The following is a 15,350-nucleotide window of genomic DNA, read 5'->3' on the forward strand; positions in this document are numbered from 1 at the left end:
GGAAAATAGATAAAAACGAGCCGGGCGTGGTGGCGCGTGCCTGTAGTCGCAGCTACTCGGGAGGGAGGCCGAGGCGGGAGGATCGCTGGAGCCCAGGAGTTGGAGGAGGCTGCTGTGAGCGAGGCTGACGCCACGGCGCTCACTCCAGCCCGGGCAACAGAGCGAGACTCTTGTCTTAAAAAAAAAAATTAAAAAAAAAAGAGTCGGGCGCGGTGGCTCACGCCTGTCATCCCAGCACTCAGGGAGGCCGAGGCTGGAGGACAGGTGGAGGTCAGGAGTCGGAGGCCAGCCTGAGCAAGAGCGAGACCCCGTCTCTACTAAAAAAATAGAAATTAGCCAAAACAACTAAAAAATACAAAAAATGAGCCGGGCGTGGTGGCGCGTGCCTGTCGTCCCAGCTACTCGGGAGGGAGGCTGAGGTGGGAGGATCGCTTGAGGTCAGGAAGTTGAGGCCAGGCTGAGCAAGAGTGGGACCCCCTCTCTACTAAAAAAAAAATAGAAATTACCCAAAACAACTAAAAATATATATATATTTAAAAAATATGAGCCGGACATGGTGGCGCATGCCTGTAGTCCCAGCTACTCGGGAGGGAGGCCGAGGCGGGAGGATCGCTGGAGGTCAGGATTTCGAATCCAGGCTGAACAAGAGCGAGACCCTGTCTCTACTAAAAAAAATTAGAAGATAAATTAATTGCACAATTAAAAATATACAGAAAAAATGAGCCGGGCGTTGTGGCACGTGCCTGTAGTCCCAGCTACTCGGGAGGGAGGCCGAGGCGGGAGGATCGCTCGAACCTCGAAGCTGGAGGCTGCTGTGAGCGAGGCTGGCGCCGGGGGGGCAACAGGGCGAGACTCTGTCTCAAAAAAAAAAAGAAAAAAAAAGGGGGGGGATGGTGTCAGGCGGAAATAGCAGAGGGGTCAGAGGTCAGGGAAAGGCTGAGGAGCCTCTAAATTGGAGGCTGAGGCTGGGGCTTGGGACTCCCTCAAGTCGTCCTCCTCCTCCCCGGGGGGCGGGGGGTGGGTTGAGGCCACTCGGGGTCATCAGAGAGGGGACAGCCCGTTGCCATTAGCGACGGAGGGAGTCGGAGTTCCGGGACGTTCCGGAACATTCCGGAACGTTCCGCCACATTCCGGAACGTTCCAGAACATTCTGGAACGTTCCGCTACATTCCGGAACGTTCCGGCCGGGGAGGCAGCCTCCACCCCGGCCTCCAGTCCACCCTCCGAATGTGGCCCGCAGAGCGCCCGGTGAGCATGAGCTTCCCGCTGTCCTCGGCCCGCTTGTCCTCCGTCTTCCAGAGCCTCGGCCCCGCCAGCCTCAAGAAGCAGAAGAGAGTCCCGTCCGCGTTGAGCGAGGTAGGTGGCCTTCAGGGGAGGCTCGAGGCCGGCCTCCACCCTCAGCCTCCTGGGAAGAACATCTGATTTTTTTTTTTTTTTCTGTTCTTTCCATTTGGTTTTTGAGACAAGAGTCTGGCTCTGTCGCCCGGGCTGGAGTCGGCCTCGCTCACGGCAGCCTCCGACTTTGAGGATCGAGCGAGCCTCCCGCCTCGGCCTCCCTCCCGAGTAGCTGGGACGACAGGCATGCGCCACCACGCCCGGCTCGTTTTTTCTCTATATATTTTTAGTTGGCCAGCTCATTTCTTTCTAATTTTTTTTTTAAGTAGAGACGGGGTCTCACTCTTGCTCAGGCTGGCCTCCAACTCCTGGCCTCCAGCGATCCTCCCGCCTCGGCCTCCCGACTAGCTGGGATTACAGTTCTTCTATATATTTTTAATTAGCCAATTAATTTCTATTTATAGTAGAGACGGGGTCTCCCTCTTGCTCAGGCTGGCCTCCAACTCCCGGCCTCCAGCGAGCCTCCCGCCTCGGCCTCCCTCCCGAGTAGCTGGGACGACAGGCGTGGGCCTCCGCGCCCGGCCGCTGTAGAGCATTTGTGACAGGACGTCCCGGCCACCAAAGAGGACAGAGGCCTGGCCTCCCCTTCCCGGCCCTTAAGGACGCCCGGCTGGTGGCCGCCACCCCTGGGCCTCAGATTTCTGCAGACGGAGCCTCCAGGCCTCACTCCTATGCTCTCGGCCTCCTCCTTCGGCCTCTTTTTTTTTTTTTTTTTTCCCTCCTGTGCCGTGGCCAGACCCGGTACCCAGGGAAATCCGGGGGGGGGGGGGTCACCAGGGTTCTAGAAAGTTCCGCATGGGCCCCACTGAATTCCGCCCTGCAAGACAGGACCGTGACATTGTAGGTGTATATTGATATTCACGTGGCCGGGCTCGAAGGCTCACGCCTGTCGTCCCAGCTACTCTGGGAGGCCGAGGAGGGAGGCTCGCTCGAGGCCGGGAGGTGGAGGCCAGCCTGAGAAGCAAGAGCGAGACCCCGTCTCTACTAAAAAAAAAAAAAAAATAGAAAGAAATGAGCTGGACGAGTAAAAATATATTTAAAAAAACGAGCCGGGCGTGGAGGCGCGTGCCTGGAGTCCCAGCTACTCGGGAGGGAGGCCGAGGCGGGAGGCTCGCTGGAGGTCGGGAGTTGGAGGCCGGCCTGAGCAAGAGTGAGACCCTGTCTCTTCTAAAAATACAAGTTAATTGTATTTTTAAATTAAAATTAAAAATACACAGAATTATATACATGCCTGTAGTCCCAGCACTCTGGGAGGCCGAGGCAGGAGGCTCGCTGGAGGTCGGGAGTTGGAGGCCGGCCTGAGCAAGAGCGAGACCCCGTCTCCACTAAAAAATATTAGAAAAGAAATGAGCTGGACGACTAAAAACATATATAGAAAAAAATATCGGGGTGCGGAGGCGCACGCCTGTAGTCCCAGCTACTCGGGAGGGAGGCCGAGGCAGGAGGATCGCTCGAGGTCGGGAGTTGGAGGCCAGCCTGAGCAAGAGCGAGACCCCGTCTCTACTATAAATAGAAAGAAATTAATTGGCCAACTGATATATATAGAAAAAACGAGCCGGGCGTGGTGGCGCACACCTGTAGTCCCAGCTACTCGGGAGGGAGGCCGAGGCAGGAGGCTCACTCGAACCCAGGAGTCGGAGGCTGCTGTGAGCGAGGCTGACGCCACGGCCCTCTCTCTAGCCCGGGTGACAGAGCCAGACTCTGCCTCAAGAAAAATAATCCTGTTTCTCAAAGCGTGACGTCTGCCGCTGACTTCGCGACAGATTTGCCAGCCTCACGGAGGCCGCTGGCTGCGTTGGAGCCACGACCACACAGTGCGCCCTGACCGCTGTCCTACTTCCCTCCCGCCAGGTGGCCGCCTCCGCTGAGGGATCCGCCATGAGCGGCTACCTGAGCCGCTGCAAGGGAGGCCGGAGGCCCTGGAAGAGGCTGTGGTTTGTCATCAAAGGCAAAGTCCTGTTCACCTACGCGGCCAGCGAGGTAGGTGGGGGCCCCCCTGCCTCCCTGTCCTCCCTGCCTTTGTGTTTCTTGAGGCCGAGTCTCCCTCTGTCGCCCGGGCCGGGGTGAGCGCCGGGGCGTCAGCCTCAATCACGGCAGCCTCCGACTCCTGGCTATTTGTTTCTATATATTTACATATGCAAAATTACATATGGAAATTTTTATATATTTACATATGCAAAATTACATATGGAAACATATATATTTACACATGCAGAATTACACGCGGAAATTTACATATATTTACATATGCAAAATTACATACGGAAATTTTTGTATATTTACGTATGCAAAATCACATATGGAGATTTATATATATTTATATATGCAAAATTACACATGGAAATTCATATTTTTATATATGCAAAATTGCGTATGGAAATTTATATATGTGCAAAATTATATATGGAAATTTGTATATATTTATATATGCAAAATTATATAATGGAAATTTATATATATGCAAAATTATATACAGAAATTCATATATGCAAAATTACATATGGAATTTATATATATTTATATATGCAAAATTATATATGGAAATTTATATATATTTATATGTGCAAAATTACATATGGAAATGTATATATGCAAAATTATATATGGAAATTATATATGCAAAATTATATATGGAAATATATATTTATATGCAAAATTACATATGGAATTTATATACATTTACATATGCAAAATTATGTATGGAAATTTATATATATTTATATGTCCAAAATTATATATTGAAATTTATATATATGTGCAAAATTACATATGCAAATTTATATATTTATATATGCAAAATTATATATGGAAATTTATATATAGTTATATATGCAAAATTACATATGGAAATTTATATATAGTTATATATGCAAAATCACGTATGGAATTTTATTTATATTTATATATGCAAAATTATACATGGAAATATATTTACATATGCAAAATCACATACGGAAATTTATATATGTTTATACATGCAAAATTATATATGGAAATTTATATATATTTATATGTGCAAAATTATGTATGGGAATTTATATATAGAAAATTATATAAATTATTTATATATAAAAATTATGTATTTTCTATATATATAAATATATATGTAGGTAGATAGATTTCTATACATTTTTAGTTGTCCAGCTAACTTCTTTCTATTTGTTTTAGCAGAGACGGGGCCTCGCTCTTGCTCAGGCTGGCCTCGACCTCCCGGCCTCGAGTGAGCCTCCCGCCTCAGCCTCCCTCCCGAGTGGCTGGGACTGCAGGCATGCGCCTCCGAGCCCGGCTCGTTTTTTCTCGATATATTTTAGTTGGCCGATTAATTTCTATTTATAGTAGAGACGGGGTCTCGCTCTCGCTCAGGCTGGCCTCCAACTCCTGACCTCGAGCCATATATAAATATATATAATTTTGCATATATAAATGTATAGAAAAAAATGAGCCGGGCGTGGTGGCGCGTGCCTGTAGTCCCAGCTACTCAGGAGGGAGGCTGAGGCGGGAGGCTCGCTGGAGGCCAGGAGTCGGAGGCTGCTGTGAGTGAGGCTGACACCACGGCACTCTCTCCGGCCCGGGCGACAGAGCGAGACTCTGGCTCAAAAAAAAAACATAAAAAAGAGTAAAGTGGTCATAGGGGAGGCCGGGGCGGGAGGATCGCTCGAGGTCGGGAGTTCGAGGCCAGCCTGAGCAAGAGCGAGACCCCCGTCTCTACTATAAAATAGAAAGAGATGGGCTGGACGACTAAAAACATATAGAAAAAAACGAGCCGGGCCTGGTGGCTCACGCCTATCGTCCCAGCTACCCGGGAGGGAGGCCCAGGCGGGAGGCTCGGTGGAGGCCGGGAGGTTGGAGGCTGCCCCCCCGAGCTGTGGCCGTCTCTCCGTGTGTCGAAGCCAAGGAAAGGAAAAGGAAATGCCCGTGTTTCCCCCCTGGCAGGACCGAGTGGCCCAGGAGAGCTTGCCCCTGCTGGGGTTCAAGGTCACCCCGGACAGGGAGGAGGCCAGGAGGGAGGCCAGGAGGGAGGCCAGAAGGGAGGCCGGAGCGACCTTCCACCTCTACCACAAGCAGAGCCTGTTCTACAGCTTCAGGGCCGAGGATGCCAGCTCGGCCCAGAGGTAGGGATGGGACCCGGGGGGGCCGGGATGGCACAGAACTGACGTCCCCTGCTGTCACCAGGCCCGGCCCCCAGGGCCGCTGCCCCACCCAGGACTCCCTCTGCTACTGCACTTTATTATCATTTTCACCTTTCAGTCCACTTTATTATTATTAGTATTATTATTATTATTTTTTTAAATTTTATTTTAGCATATTCTGGGGGGAGGGTCCACGTGTTAAGGGTTCCATATATTGCCCGTGCCCCCCCCCTTTATTTTATTTTATTTTATTATTTTACTGTTTGTTTTTTCTTTGTTTGGGTTTTTTTTTTAATGTTTTATTATGTTTTGTTTGAATTTTTTTTTTTTTTACTTTTTCTTCCTCTTATTTTGGTTTTTTTTAATTTTGTTTTTCATGTTTTATTTCTTTTGTCTTTTCCCTTTTTGTTTTTTTAGTTTTACCTTATTGTTTTCCATAGTTTATTTTTTCCCTTTTCGTCTTTTTGTTTTATTGGCTTTCATATTTTATTTTTTTATTTCCTTTTTTTTTGTTTTATTTTGTTTTTTATCTTTTATTTTATTTTTTTATTTATTTTATTGTCTTTTATATTTTCTTCTATTTCTTTTATTTTTTTAGTTCTTTTCTTGTTTTTTATTTATTGTTTTGTTTATTATTTTCTTTTTTATTTTATTTTTCATATTTCATTTTATTTAATTTTTTATTTTACTTTTTTACTGTTTATTTTTTGTTTTTTATTTACTTTATTTTATTATTTTTCATACTTCATTTTATTTAATTTTTATTTTACTCTTTACTGTCTCTTTTTTGGTTTTTATTTACTTTATTTTATTATTTTTCATACTTCATTTTATTTAATTTTTCATTTTGCTTTTTTACTGTTTGTTTTTTATTTATTTTATCTCATTATTTTTCATATTTCATTTTATTTAATTTTTTATTTTACTCTTTTACTGTTTTTTATTTATTTTATTTTATTATTTTTCATATTTTATTTTTTTACTTTTTACTGTTTTTTGTTCTTTATTTTATTATTTTTCGTATTTCATTTTAGTTAATTTTTTTACTTTACTTTTACTGTTTATTTTTTTTATTTTAATTTAATATTTTTCATATTTCATTTTATTTTTTATTTTACTTTTTTACTATTTATTTTTTTGTTTTTTATTTAATTTTATTTATTTTTTTGTTTTTATTTATGTTATTTTATATATTTAATTTAATTAATTAATTTATTTATTTATTTGATACAGAGTCTCGCTCTGTCGCCCGGGCTAGAGTGAGTGCCGTGGCGTCAGCCTCGCTCACAGCAGCCTCCGACTCCTGGCCTCCAGCGATCCTCCTGCCTCAGCCTCCCGAGTAGCTGGGACCACAGGCATGCGCCACCACGCCCGGCTCGTTTTTTTCTCTATAAATTTTTAGTTGCCCAATTAATTTCTTTCTATTTTTAGTAGAGACGGGGGTCTCCCTCTTGCTCAGGCTGGCCTCGACCTCCTGGCCTCGAGCGATCCTCCTGCCTGGGCCTCCCAGAGTGCCGGGATGACAGGCGTGAGCCTCCGCGTCTGGCAGGAATTTTTAGCCTGTTAGGGTTCGTTCCACACAGGCATGGGTGGATTCAGTCCAACTTCTGCACGATGTTCCAGGCCTTTTGCTACATATGGAAAACGTGGTTGTGGATTTCAGTTTTGTGAGCAAAGCAAAAAAGAAAAAGATTTAAAAAAAAAAGAAAGAAAGAAAAAGAAAAAAATAAAAAAAGAAAAAGTGTGTTGGGAAAAAAAAGTACTGTCCAGGGGCAGTGGCTCACGCCTGTCATCCTGTAGCACTCTGGGAGGCCGAGGAGGGAGGTCAGGAGTTGGAGGCCAGCCTGAGCAAGAGCGAGACCCCATCTCTACTAAAAAAAAAAAAAAATAGAAATTAATCGGCCAACTAAAAAAACATACAGAAAAAAACGAGGCCAGGCATGGAGGCTCACGCCTGTCGTCCCAGCTACTCTGGGAAGGAGGCCGAGGAGGGAGGATCGCTGGAGGCCAGGAGTTGGAGGCCAGCCTGAGCAAGAGCCAGACCCCCTCACTATTAAAAAAAAAACAATAGAAACAAATTAATCGGCCAACTAAAAAAACATACAGAAAAAAACGAGGCCAGGCACGGAGGCTCACGCCTGTCGTCCCAGCTACTCTGGGAAGGAGGCCGAGGAGGGAGGCTGGCCCAGTGGCCTCTAGGGTCTGAGGCCCGAGGGTCAGGCAGAGCCTCGTGAGGCCGAGCCGTCCCTTCCTTCCACAGGTGGATGGAGGCCATGGAAGAGGCCAGCGTGTTATAGCACCTGTCGGGGACGTGGACTCGCGACGGAGACTCCTGGGTTGACCGGCGGAACCTTCTAGAACCCTCTAGAACCCGGCCCGGGGCCTCGGCTTTGTCCGGACACACGTGTGGATTCAAGCGTGGGGCCTCGATCCTTATTTTTATTTTATTTTATTTTTTTTTTTGCTGTAAGAGAAACTGACACCTTCTCGGGTGGAACCTTCCGGAAATATTTATAGATCTCGATTCTTCTGTCTTTACGTTCTCTACTCCCCGACCCCGGCCCCCGACCCTCGACCCCCGACCCCCGACCTGCTTCCTTCCCCCCTGACGCGAGTTCGAGTCTCATAACGAGAAGACGAGACGGGGGGGGGGGGGCGCGGTGGAAGCTCAACGCCTGTCGTCCCGGCACTCTGGGAGGCCCAGGCCGGAGGATCGGTCGAGGCCGGGAGGTCGAGGCCAGCCTAAGCAAGGGCGAGACCCACGTCTCTACTAAAAAATAGAAAGAAATGAGCTGGACAATAAAAAAATATATAGAAAAAATTATGGGAGGCCGAGGCGGGAGGATCGCTTGAGGTCGGGAGGTCGAGGCTGGCCTGAGCAAGAGCAAGACCCCCATTATCTACTAGAAAAATTGAAAGGAATTTGCCAAACAACTGAAAAAAATATATATATATATATAAATTAGCCGGGCGTCATGCTGCGTGCCTGTAGTCCCAGCTACTCGGGAGGCCGAGGCGGGAGGATCACTTGAGGCCGGGAGTTGGAGGCCAGCCTGAGCAAGAGCAAGACCCCGTCTCTACTAAAAAGAATTGGAAGGAATTTGCCAAACACCTAAAAATATAAATATACATATAAAAACATTAGCTGGGCGTGGTGGCGCATGCCTGTAGTCCCAGCTACTCGGGAGGCTGAGGCGGGAGGATCGCTGGAGGTCAGGAGGTCGAGGCCAGCCTCAGCAAGAGCGAGACCCCGTCTCTACTAAAAAGAAATTGGAAGGAATTCGCCAAACACCTAAAAAAAAAAAATATATATATATATAAATTACCCGGGCGTGGTGGCACATGCCTGTAGTCCCAGGTACTAGGGAGGGAGGCCGAGGACGGAGGATCAAGTGGGTTGGGAGGTCGAGGCCAGCCTGAACAAGAGTGAGACTCCGTCTCTACTAAAAATAGAAAATGAGCTGGACAACTAAAAATATATATATAAAAAAATTTTACCCGGGCGTGGTGGCGCGTGCCTGTAGTCCTAGCTCCTCGGGAGGCTGAGCAGGGAGGATCGTGCTCGAGGTCAGGAGCTCGAGGCCAGCCTGAGCAAGAGCGAGACTCCGTCGCTACTAAAAAATAAATTAATTAATTTGCCAACTAAAAATATATAGAAAAAGAAATTAGTCGGGCGTGGTGGCGCGTGCCTGTAGTCCCAGCTACTCAGGAGGGAGGCCGAGGCGGGAGGACCACTGGAGGTCAGAAGGTCAAGGCCAGCCTCAGCAAGAGCGAGACCCCGTCTTTACTAAAAAGAAAAAAAAATAGAAATTAATTGGCCAACTAAAAATATATAGAAAACAAAAACGAGCTGGGCGTGGTGGCGCACGCCTGTAGTCCCAGCTACTCGGGAGGAGGCCGAGGCAGGAGGATCACTCGAGGCTGACAATTCGAGACCAGCCTGGGCAAGAGCAAGACCCCGTCTCTACTAAAAAAAAAAAAAAAAAAAGAAAAAGAAAGAAAGAAATTAATTGGCCAACTAAAAATATATAGAAAACAAAAACGAGCCGGGCGTGGTGGCACGTGCCTGTAGTCCCAGCTACTCAGGAATTGGAGGCCGAGGCAGGAGGCTCATCGCTCAAGCCCAGGAGTCGGAGGCAGCTGTGAGCGAGGCTGACGCCCTGGCCCTCACTCTAGCCCGGGCGACAGAGCGAGACTCTTGTCTCAAAAAAAAAAAAAACAAAAACAAAAACAAAAAACGAAAAAATAACATGAAGTCGTGTCATCCGACCGAAAATCGCCTACTTTTGGGGACGCCGGGGGTTTTTGGGTGGGAAACGAGCTTTCTCCCTAAGGTTCCTAGTCTCCCGTCGATCGCCGTGGCGACTGTCGGGCGTCAGGGGGTGCACGCTTTACGGGAGGACCGATGTCTTCCTCCTACTCCTCCTCCTCTTCCTCCTGTCTCGTCTTGTCACGCCAACGGTGACACCGGTCGTTCGAATATGGTCCCCCCGACCGGAGAGATCCTGCAGCCCCGCCGGCCGAGACCGGCACCCCCTGAACTCCCGGAGGTCACCCCGGACACTTGCTTCGGGGAGTCGGGGAGCGTCTGCTTCCACTGATCCAGAGAGGGCCCCTGCCTCAGTTTACCCCCGCTGGAAGCCGGCCCCGTCAGGCGGCTGCCGGGAATCGAACCCGCGGAGGGTGGAAGACGCGCGAAAAAAATCAGACCTCCCTCCCCGCCCCCGGGAAATCGTTTTTTTTTTTTTTTTTTTTCCCCACCCAAGAGCGGGGACGTGTGCACATTGGCGCCGTCAAAGCCCGGCCGCCCGGGGAAGATCAGCCTTAGCAACCGGCCTTAGCAACGGGGCTGCCTGGTTACCGGCAGCGCGTCCCCATGGCGACCCCTGCGCCAGGGGGCGGGACTGACGACTGGAGGCCCTTCCCCTCGGCCCCGCCCTCGCTCTGGGGCTCGACAGACAGGGGGAGGTCAGTTCTAGAAGGTTCTAGAAGGTTCTAAACAGGGAAACCGGGGCGTCTGGAGAGTTGAGGAAAGACGTTCCAGCGGAGAGACGGTTGCACCGCGCTTAAAAAAAAAAACAAAAAATACAAAAAAAAACCACACACCCACAAAAAAATAACACTGTCCCCTAAAATTCGGACCCTAGGGCAGGGGTCCCCCAAATTTTTTAAACAGAGAGTGGAGGGGAACCCCCCAGGTCACCGTCCCTAAGGCCGTTGGAGAGCGCAGAACACGTTAAGCACACGTTAGGCACACGCACAATGCAGGGAACGGGAAAGAGTCGGCTGCAAAGCAGGACTGGCAGAGGCGGCAAAAAAACAACAACAACAAAAAAAAACGGGGGCGGGCCACAGTTTTGGGGGGTAAAAATAAATAGAAGACACACACCCCCCCCCAGTCTGATTTTCGGGGAAACACGGTACCTTTGGGGCTGGGTTGCTGGAGGTTTATCATCTTTCGGAAGATCCAAATGAAAATAAGAAAAGAAAAAGGAAGAGAGAGAGAAGACAGAATATAAGAGGAAGGTGAATTTCGGGGTTCTCGGTGACCCCGGGGGAAGACACCCCCTGGGGTTAAGTCACCTCCCGTTTGCCGACGATGGCCGGGACATTTTTTTTCGTTTTGTTTTGTTTTTTCTCCCTAAATCAGAGGGGATCAGGAACAAGGGGGGAGGATTTCTTGTTATTCTCACAATAAAAAAACAAACAAAAAAAAAACCCAACCATCATCATGTGTTGATGTCTTGTTCCCATTTCTCCTGTTCACCTGTCCCTTGAAAAAAAAATAAATTAAAATAAAAAATAAAAAAATAAGGCATTGGGTGACAAAGCTTTTGTAAAAAAAAAAAACAAAAACGAACAAACAAAAAAAGCACCGTCTCGAGTACGTATTGACATTAAATATTTTTTTCGGGAGATGGGGGAGTTTTCTTATAGTTTGCAGTTCCTTTTTTTTTTAAAAAAAAAAGAAAAATGTTTGCATGAAACCTATTGATGATTTAAATGGAGTGATGAGAGACATCATTTTTGTGTGTAAATTTTTTGAGGGCTTCGTTCCAACTGAATCGTTTTCTATCGTCAAATATTTATTTTAAAAAAATTTTTTAATGTTTTTTCTTTTTTCTCATTATTGTATCTGCTAGTCCTTATAGGTGAAACAAATATTTATTTTTTTAAATTTTTTTAAGTGCTTTCTCTTTTTTTTTTCTTTTTTTCTCATTATTCTATGTGCTAGTCCTTATAGGTCAGATAAGTGATTATTTAAATTTGTTTTTTCTTTGTTTTCCTTCTTTTTTCTCATTATTCTATGTGCTAGCCCTCATAGGCCACACAGATTTATTTTTAAAATTTTTTTTAAATGTTTTTTTTGTCTTTTTTCTTATTATTCTATCTGCTAGTCCTTATAGATCAAACAAATATTTATTTTTTTTAATTTTTTTATATTTTGTTCTTTTTTTTTTCTTTTTTCTCATTATTCTATGTGCTAGTCCTTATAGATCAAACATTTACTTTAAAAAATTTTTTTTAATGTTTTTTCTTTTTTTCTTCTTTTTTCTCATTATTCTATGTGCTAGTCCTTATAGGTCAAATATTTAAAGGGACCTCCTGGACCTGTGGAGCATTTTTTTTTTTTTTTGAGACAGAATCTCGCTCTGTCCCCAGGCTAGAGTGCCATGGTGTCAGCCTCGCTCACAGCAGCCTCCAACTCCTGGCCTCCAGCGATCCTCCTGCCTCGGCCTCCCTCCCGAGTAGCTGGGACTACAGGCATGCGCCACCACGCCCGGCTCATTTTTTTTTTCTTTTTAATATATATTTTTAGTTTTTCAGCTAATTTATTTCTATTTTATAGTAGAGACGGGGTCTCGCTCTTGCTCAGGCTCTGGCCTCCAACTCCTGACCTCGAGCGATCCTCCCCCTTCGGCCTCCCAGAGTCCTGGGATGACAGGTATGAGAAAAAAACGAGCCGGGCGTGGTGGCGCATGCCTGTAGTCCCAGCTACTCGGGAGGGAGGCCGAGGCAGGAGGATCGCTGGAGGCCAGGAGTTGGAGGCTGCTGTGAGCGAGGCTGACGCCACGGCACTCCAGCCCAGGCGACAGATGGAGACTCTGTCTCAAAAAAAAAAAAAAAAACAAACATCATCCACACAACCGTATCAACTCCCTTTAGAAGATAAAAAAATAAAAATTAAAATTAAAAAAATTAAAAAAAAAACATCATCCAGAGAAACCCATACTATGTGCAAGGTGCTATTCAGAGATGACGTCGGTTATCTCTGTCGGTTATTATGTCTTCTAGTTATCATAAAAAACTAAGGGTGACAGTAATTATGTGAGATTTTAAGTTTATTTGACAAATGCATGTAATAATTAATTACACGAATGATGTAAGACAAAAAACTCTGATGAAATGATCACTATATATAGTAATAAAGCGTAGATATTGCAGAAAAAATTAACTCAAAGTTATTATTAAACCTTGCCCGACTATGAGAATGCAAAAGTTACCAGCAATTAATTTATGTCACAGAAAACGAAAAGCATTATTTAAGGAGTCACAAAAGCAGGACCCTTACAAGTATAAATCGTTGCTTGATAACAGTGATTTGAAAAATCTAGCATCTCCAAAACCGTCGTTTGATCGAAACTTGATTTTCAGTGATTCCACGCTTATTATTTCAATGGAGATTTATATAACCTTGGACAGCAAAAACAAAAAACAAAAACAAAATATATTTATTTTGTGCTAGGTACAAAATTAAACTCTGTGATAATATAGTTTCTGGTCTTAAGTTTGCAGACGAGCCAATCAACGACTGACTGCAGAACAGACTGGTAAGAAATTCACTTCTCGGAAAGAAAAATAATAATAAAAAAAAAATAGGCCAGGTGAGGGGGCTCATGCTTGTCATCCTGGCACTCTGGGAGGCCGACGCGGGAGGATCGCACGAGGAGGTCAGGAGTTCGAGACCAGCCTGAGCAAGAGCGAGACCCCCGTCTCTACTAAAAATAGAAATAAATTAATTGGACAACTAAAAATATACAGAAAAAATGAGCCCCCTCACCAAAAACAAAACAAAACAAAAAAACCAAACACCCCAGAGAGTCCCTTTCCTTATATAAACACAACAATGCTGGAAGCCCCTTCAGACAGACCCAGGCATTCATTATTTACCTTTTTTTTTTTGCCTCTTCCCTACCTGGAGAGGGCGGGGCGTGTCACCACGCAAGATCCAGACGCCCTGTGCCGCAGATAAAAGACGTTCCTCCGCAACATTCCGACGCTTCCGCCACAAATAAAAAAACGGCTTCTGGACCCTCCCCCTATGCAGCTCCAGGCATGAAGGAGGCTTGGTCAGCGACCCCAGACACCCCAAGGATGGGCAGAGGAGGCCACCGCAGGCAAGAGCAATCCCGCAAGATGGGGACTGTCTCTGTGTGTCCCGTTAACAACAAGCAGCAGGCCTGTCATCCCGGCACTCTGGGAGGCCGACAGGGGAGGATCGCGTGAGGTCAGGAGTTCGAAACCAGCCTGAGCAAGAGCGAGATGCCATCTCTACTAAAAAAGAAAAAAAAAATAGAAAGAAATTATCTGGACAATTAAAAATATATAGAAAAATTAGCCAGGGGCGGCGGTGGCTCATGCCTGTCGTCCCAGCACTCTGGGAGGCCCAGGAGGGAGGATCGCTTGAGGTCAGGAGTTCGAGACCAGCCTGAGCAAGAGTGAGACCCTGTCTCTACTAAAAAATAAAAAATAGAAAGAAATTAATTGGCCAACTAAATATATAGGGAAAAAATGAGCCGGGCGTGGTGGCGCATGCCTGTCGTCCCAGCTAGCTGGGAGGGAGGCTGAGGCAGGAGGATCGCTGGAGGCCAAGAGTTGGAGGCTGCTGTGAGCGAGGCTGCAGCCACCGCACTCACTCAGAGCCCGGGGGACAGAGCGAGACTCTGTCTAAAAAAAAACAAAAACAAAAACATTATTTCAGTTAACGTAAAAAAATAAAATAAAATAAAGAGAGAGAAAAAAAAAAACCGACAACAAGCCACAAAAAAAGATGCTCCTCCGCAAGTTTCCGACGCTTCCGCCGCCAGAGACTCTGTCTAAAAAAAACCAAAACAAAACACAAAACATTATTTCAGTTAACGTAAAAAAATTAAATAAAAAAAGAGAGAGAGAAAAAAATGCTAACAAGCCACAAAAAAAGACGCTCCTCCGCAACTTTCCGACGCTTCCGCCGCCAGAGACTCTGTCTAAAAACAAAACACAAAAAACAAAACATAATTTCAGTTAACGTAAAAAAATTAAATAAGAAAAAGAGAGAAAATAAAAAAACAACAAGCCGCAAAAAAACGACGGTCCTCCGCAACTTTCTGACGCTTCCGCCGCCAGAGACTCTGTCTAAAAATAAAACAAAACACAAAAAACAAAACACAATTTCAGTTAACGTAAAAAAATGAAAAAAAAGAGAAAGAAAATAAAAAAAACAACAAGCCGCAAAAAAACGACGCTCCTCCGCAACTTTCTGACGCTCCCGCCGCCAGAGACTGTCAAAAAAAAAAAAAAAAACACACAAAAAACAAACCATTATTTCAGTTAACGTAAAAAAATTAAATAAAAAAAAGAGAGAAAATAAAAAAAAACGACAAGCCGCAAAAAAACGACGCTCCTCCGCAACTTTCAGACGCTTCCGCCGCTAATAACCCCAACAGTAACAAAAAAAAAACAAACGGCGCTCTGGCCCTCCCGTGGCCCCGCCCACCACTTCCGACCTGGCACTTCCCGCCTTCCCCTGCCCCGGCCGCCCTTTGACCCGCCCCCTCGGCGCGG

The 15,350-nt window shown here is 45.9% G+C and overlaps 1 protein-coding gene and 1 long non-coding RNA gene across 2 annotated transcripts in view; one reads left to right on the forward strand and one right to left on the reverse strand.

The window, feature by feature from the left end:
• The window catches only part of FGD5 (FYVE, RhoGEF and PH domain containing 5), a 33,292-nt gene extending 25,259 nt beyond the window's left edge, over nucleotides 1-8,033 (forward strand). Inside the window, exons 18-21 of the mRNA XM_075995917.1 lie at nucleotides 1,241-1,356; nucleotides 3,247-3,375; nucleotides 5,329-5,507; nucleotides 7,786-8,033. Coding sequence (XP_075852032.1) covers nucleotides 1,241-1,356; nucleotides 3,247-3,375; nucleotides 5,329-5,507; nucleotides 7,786-7,822 — 461 coding nt within the window. The 3' untranslated portion in view covers nucleotides 7,823-8,033. The remainder of the gene's footprint in view (nucleotides 1-1,240; nucleotides 1,357-3,246; nucleotides 3,376-5,328; nucleotides 5,508-7,785) is intronic.
• A 1,794-nt stretch (nucleotides 8,034-9,827) lies between these two features.
• Nucleotides 9,828-15,253, reverse strand: LOC142862636 (uncharacterized). Its single transcript, XR_012913733.1, has 2 exons — nucleotides 13,698-15,253; nucleotides 9,828-13,220 (listed from the first exon to the last, which is right to left on the reverse strand). It is a non-coding gene; the product is annotated as an uncharacterized LOC142862636 (long non-coding RNA).
• Nucleotides 15,254-15,350: the final 97 nt, after the last annotated feature.

The sequence above is a fragment of the Microcebus murinus genome, chromosome 20, assembly GCF_040939455.1.
Source record: "Microcebus murinus isolate Inina chromosome 20, M.murinus_Inina_mat1.0, whole genome shotgun sequence".
Taxonomy (NCBI): Eukaryota; Metazoa; Chordata; class Mammalia; order Primates; family Cheirogaleidae; genus Microcebus; species Microcebus murinus.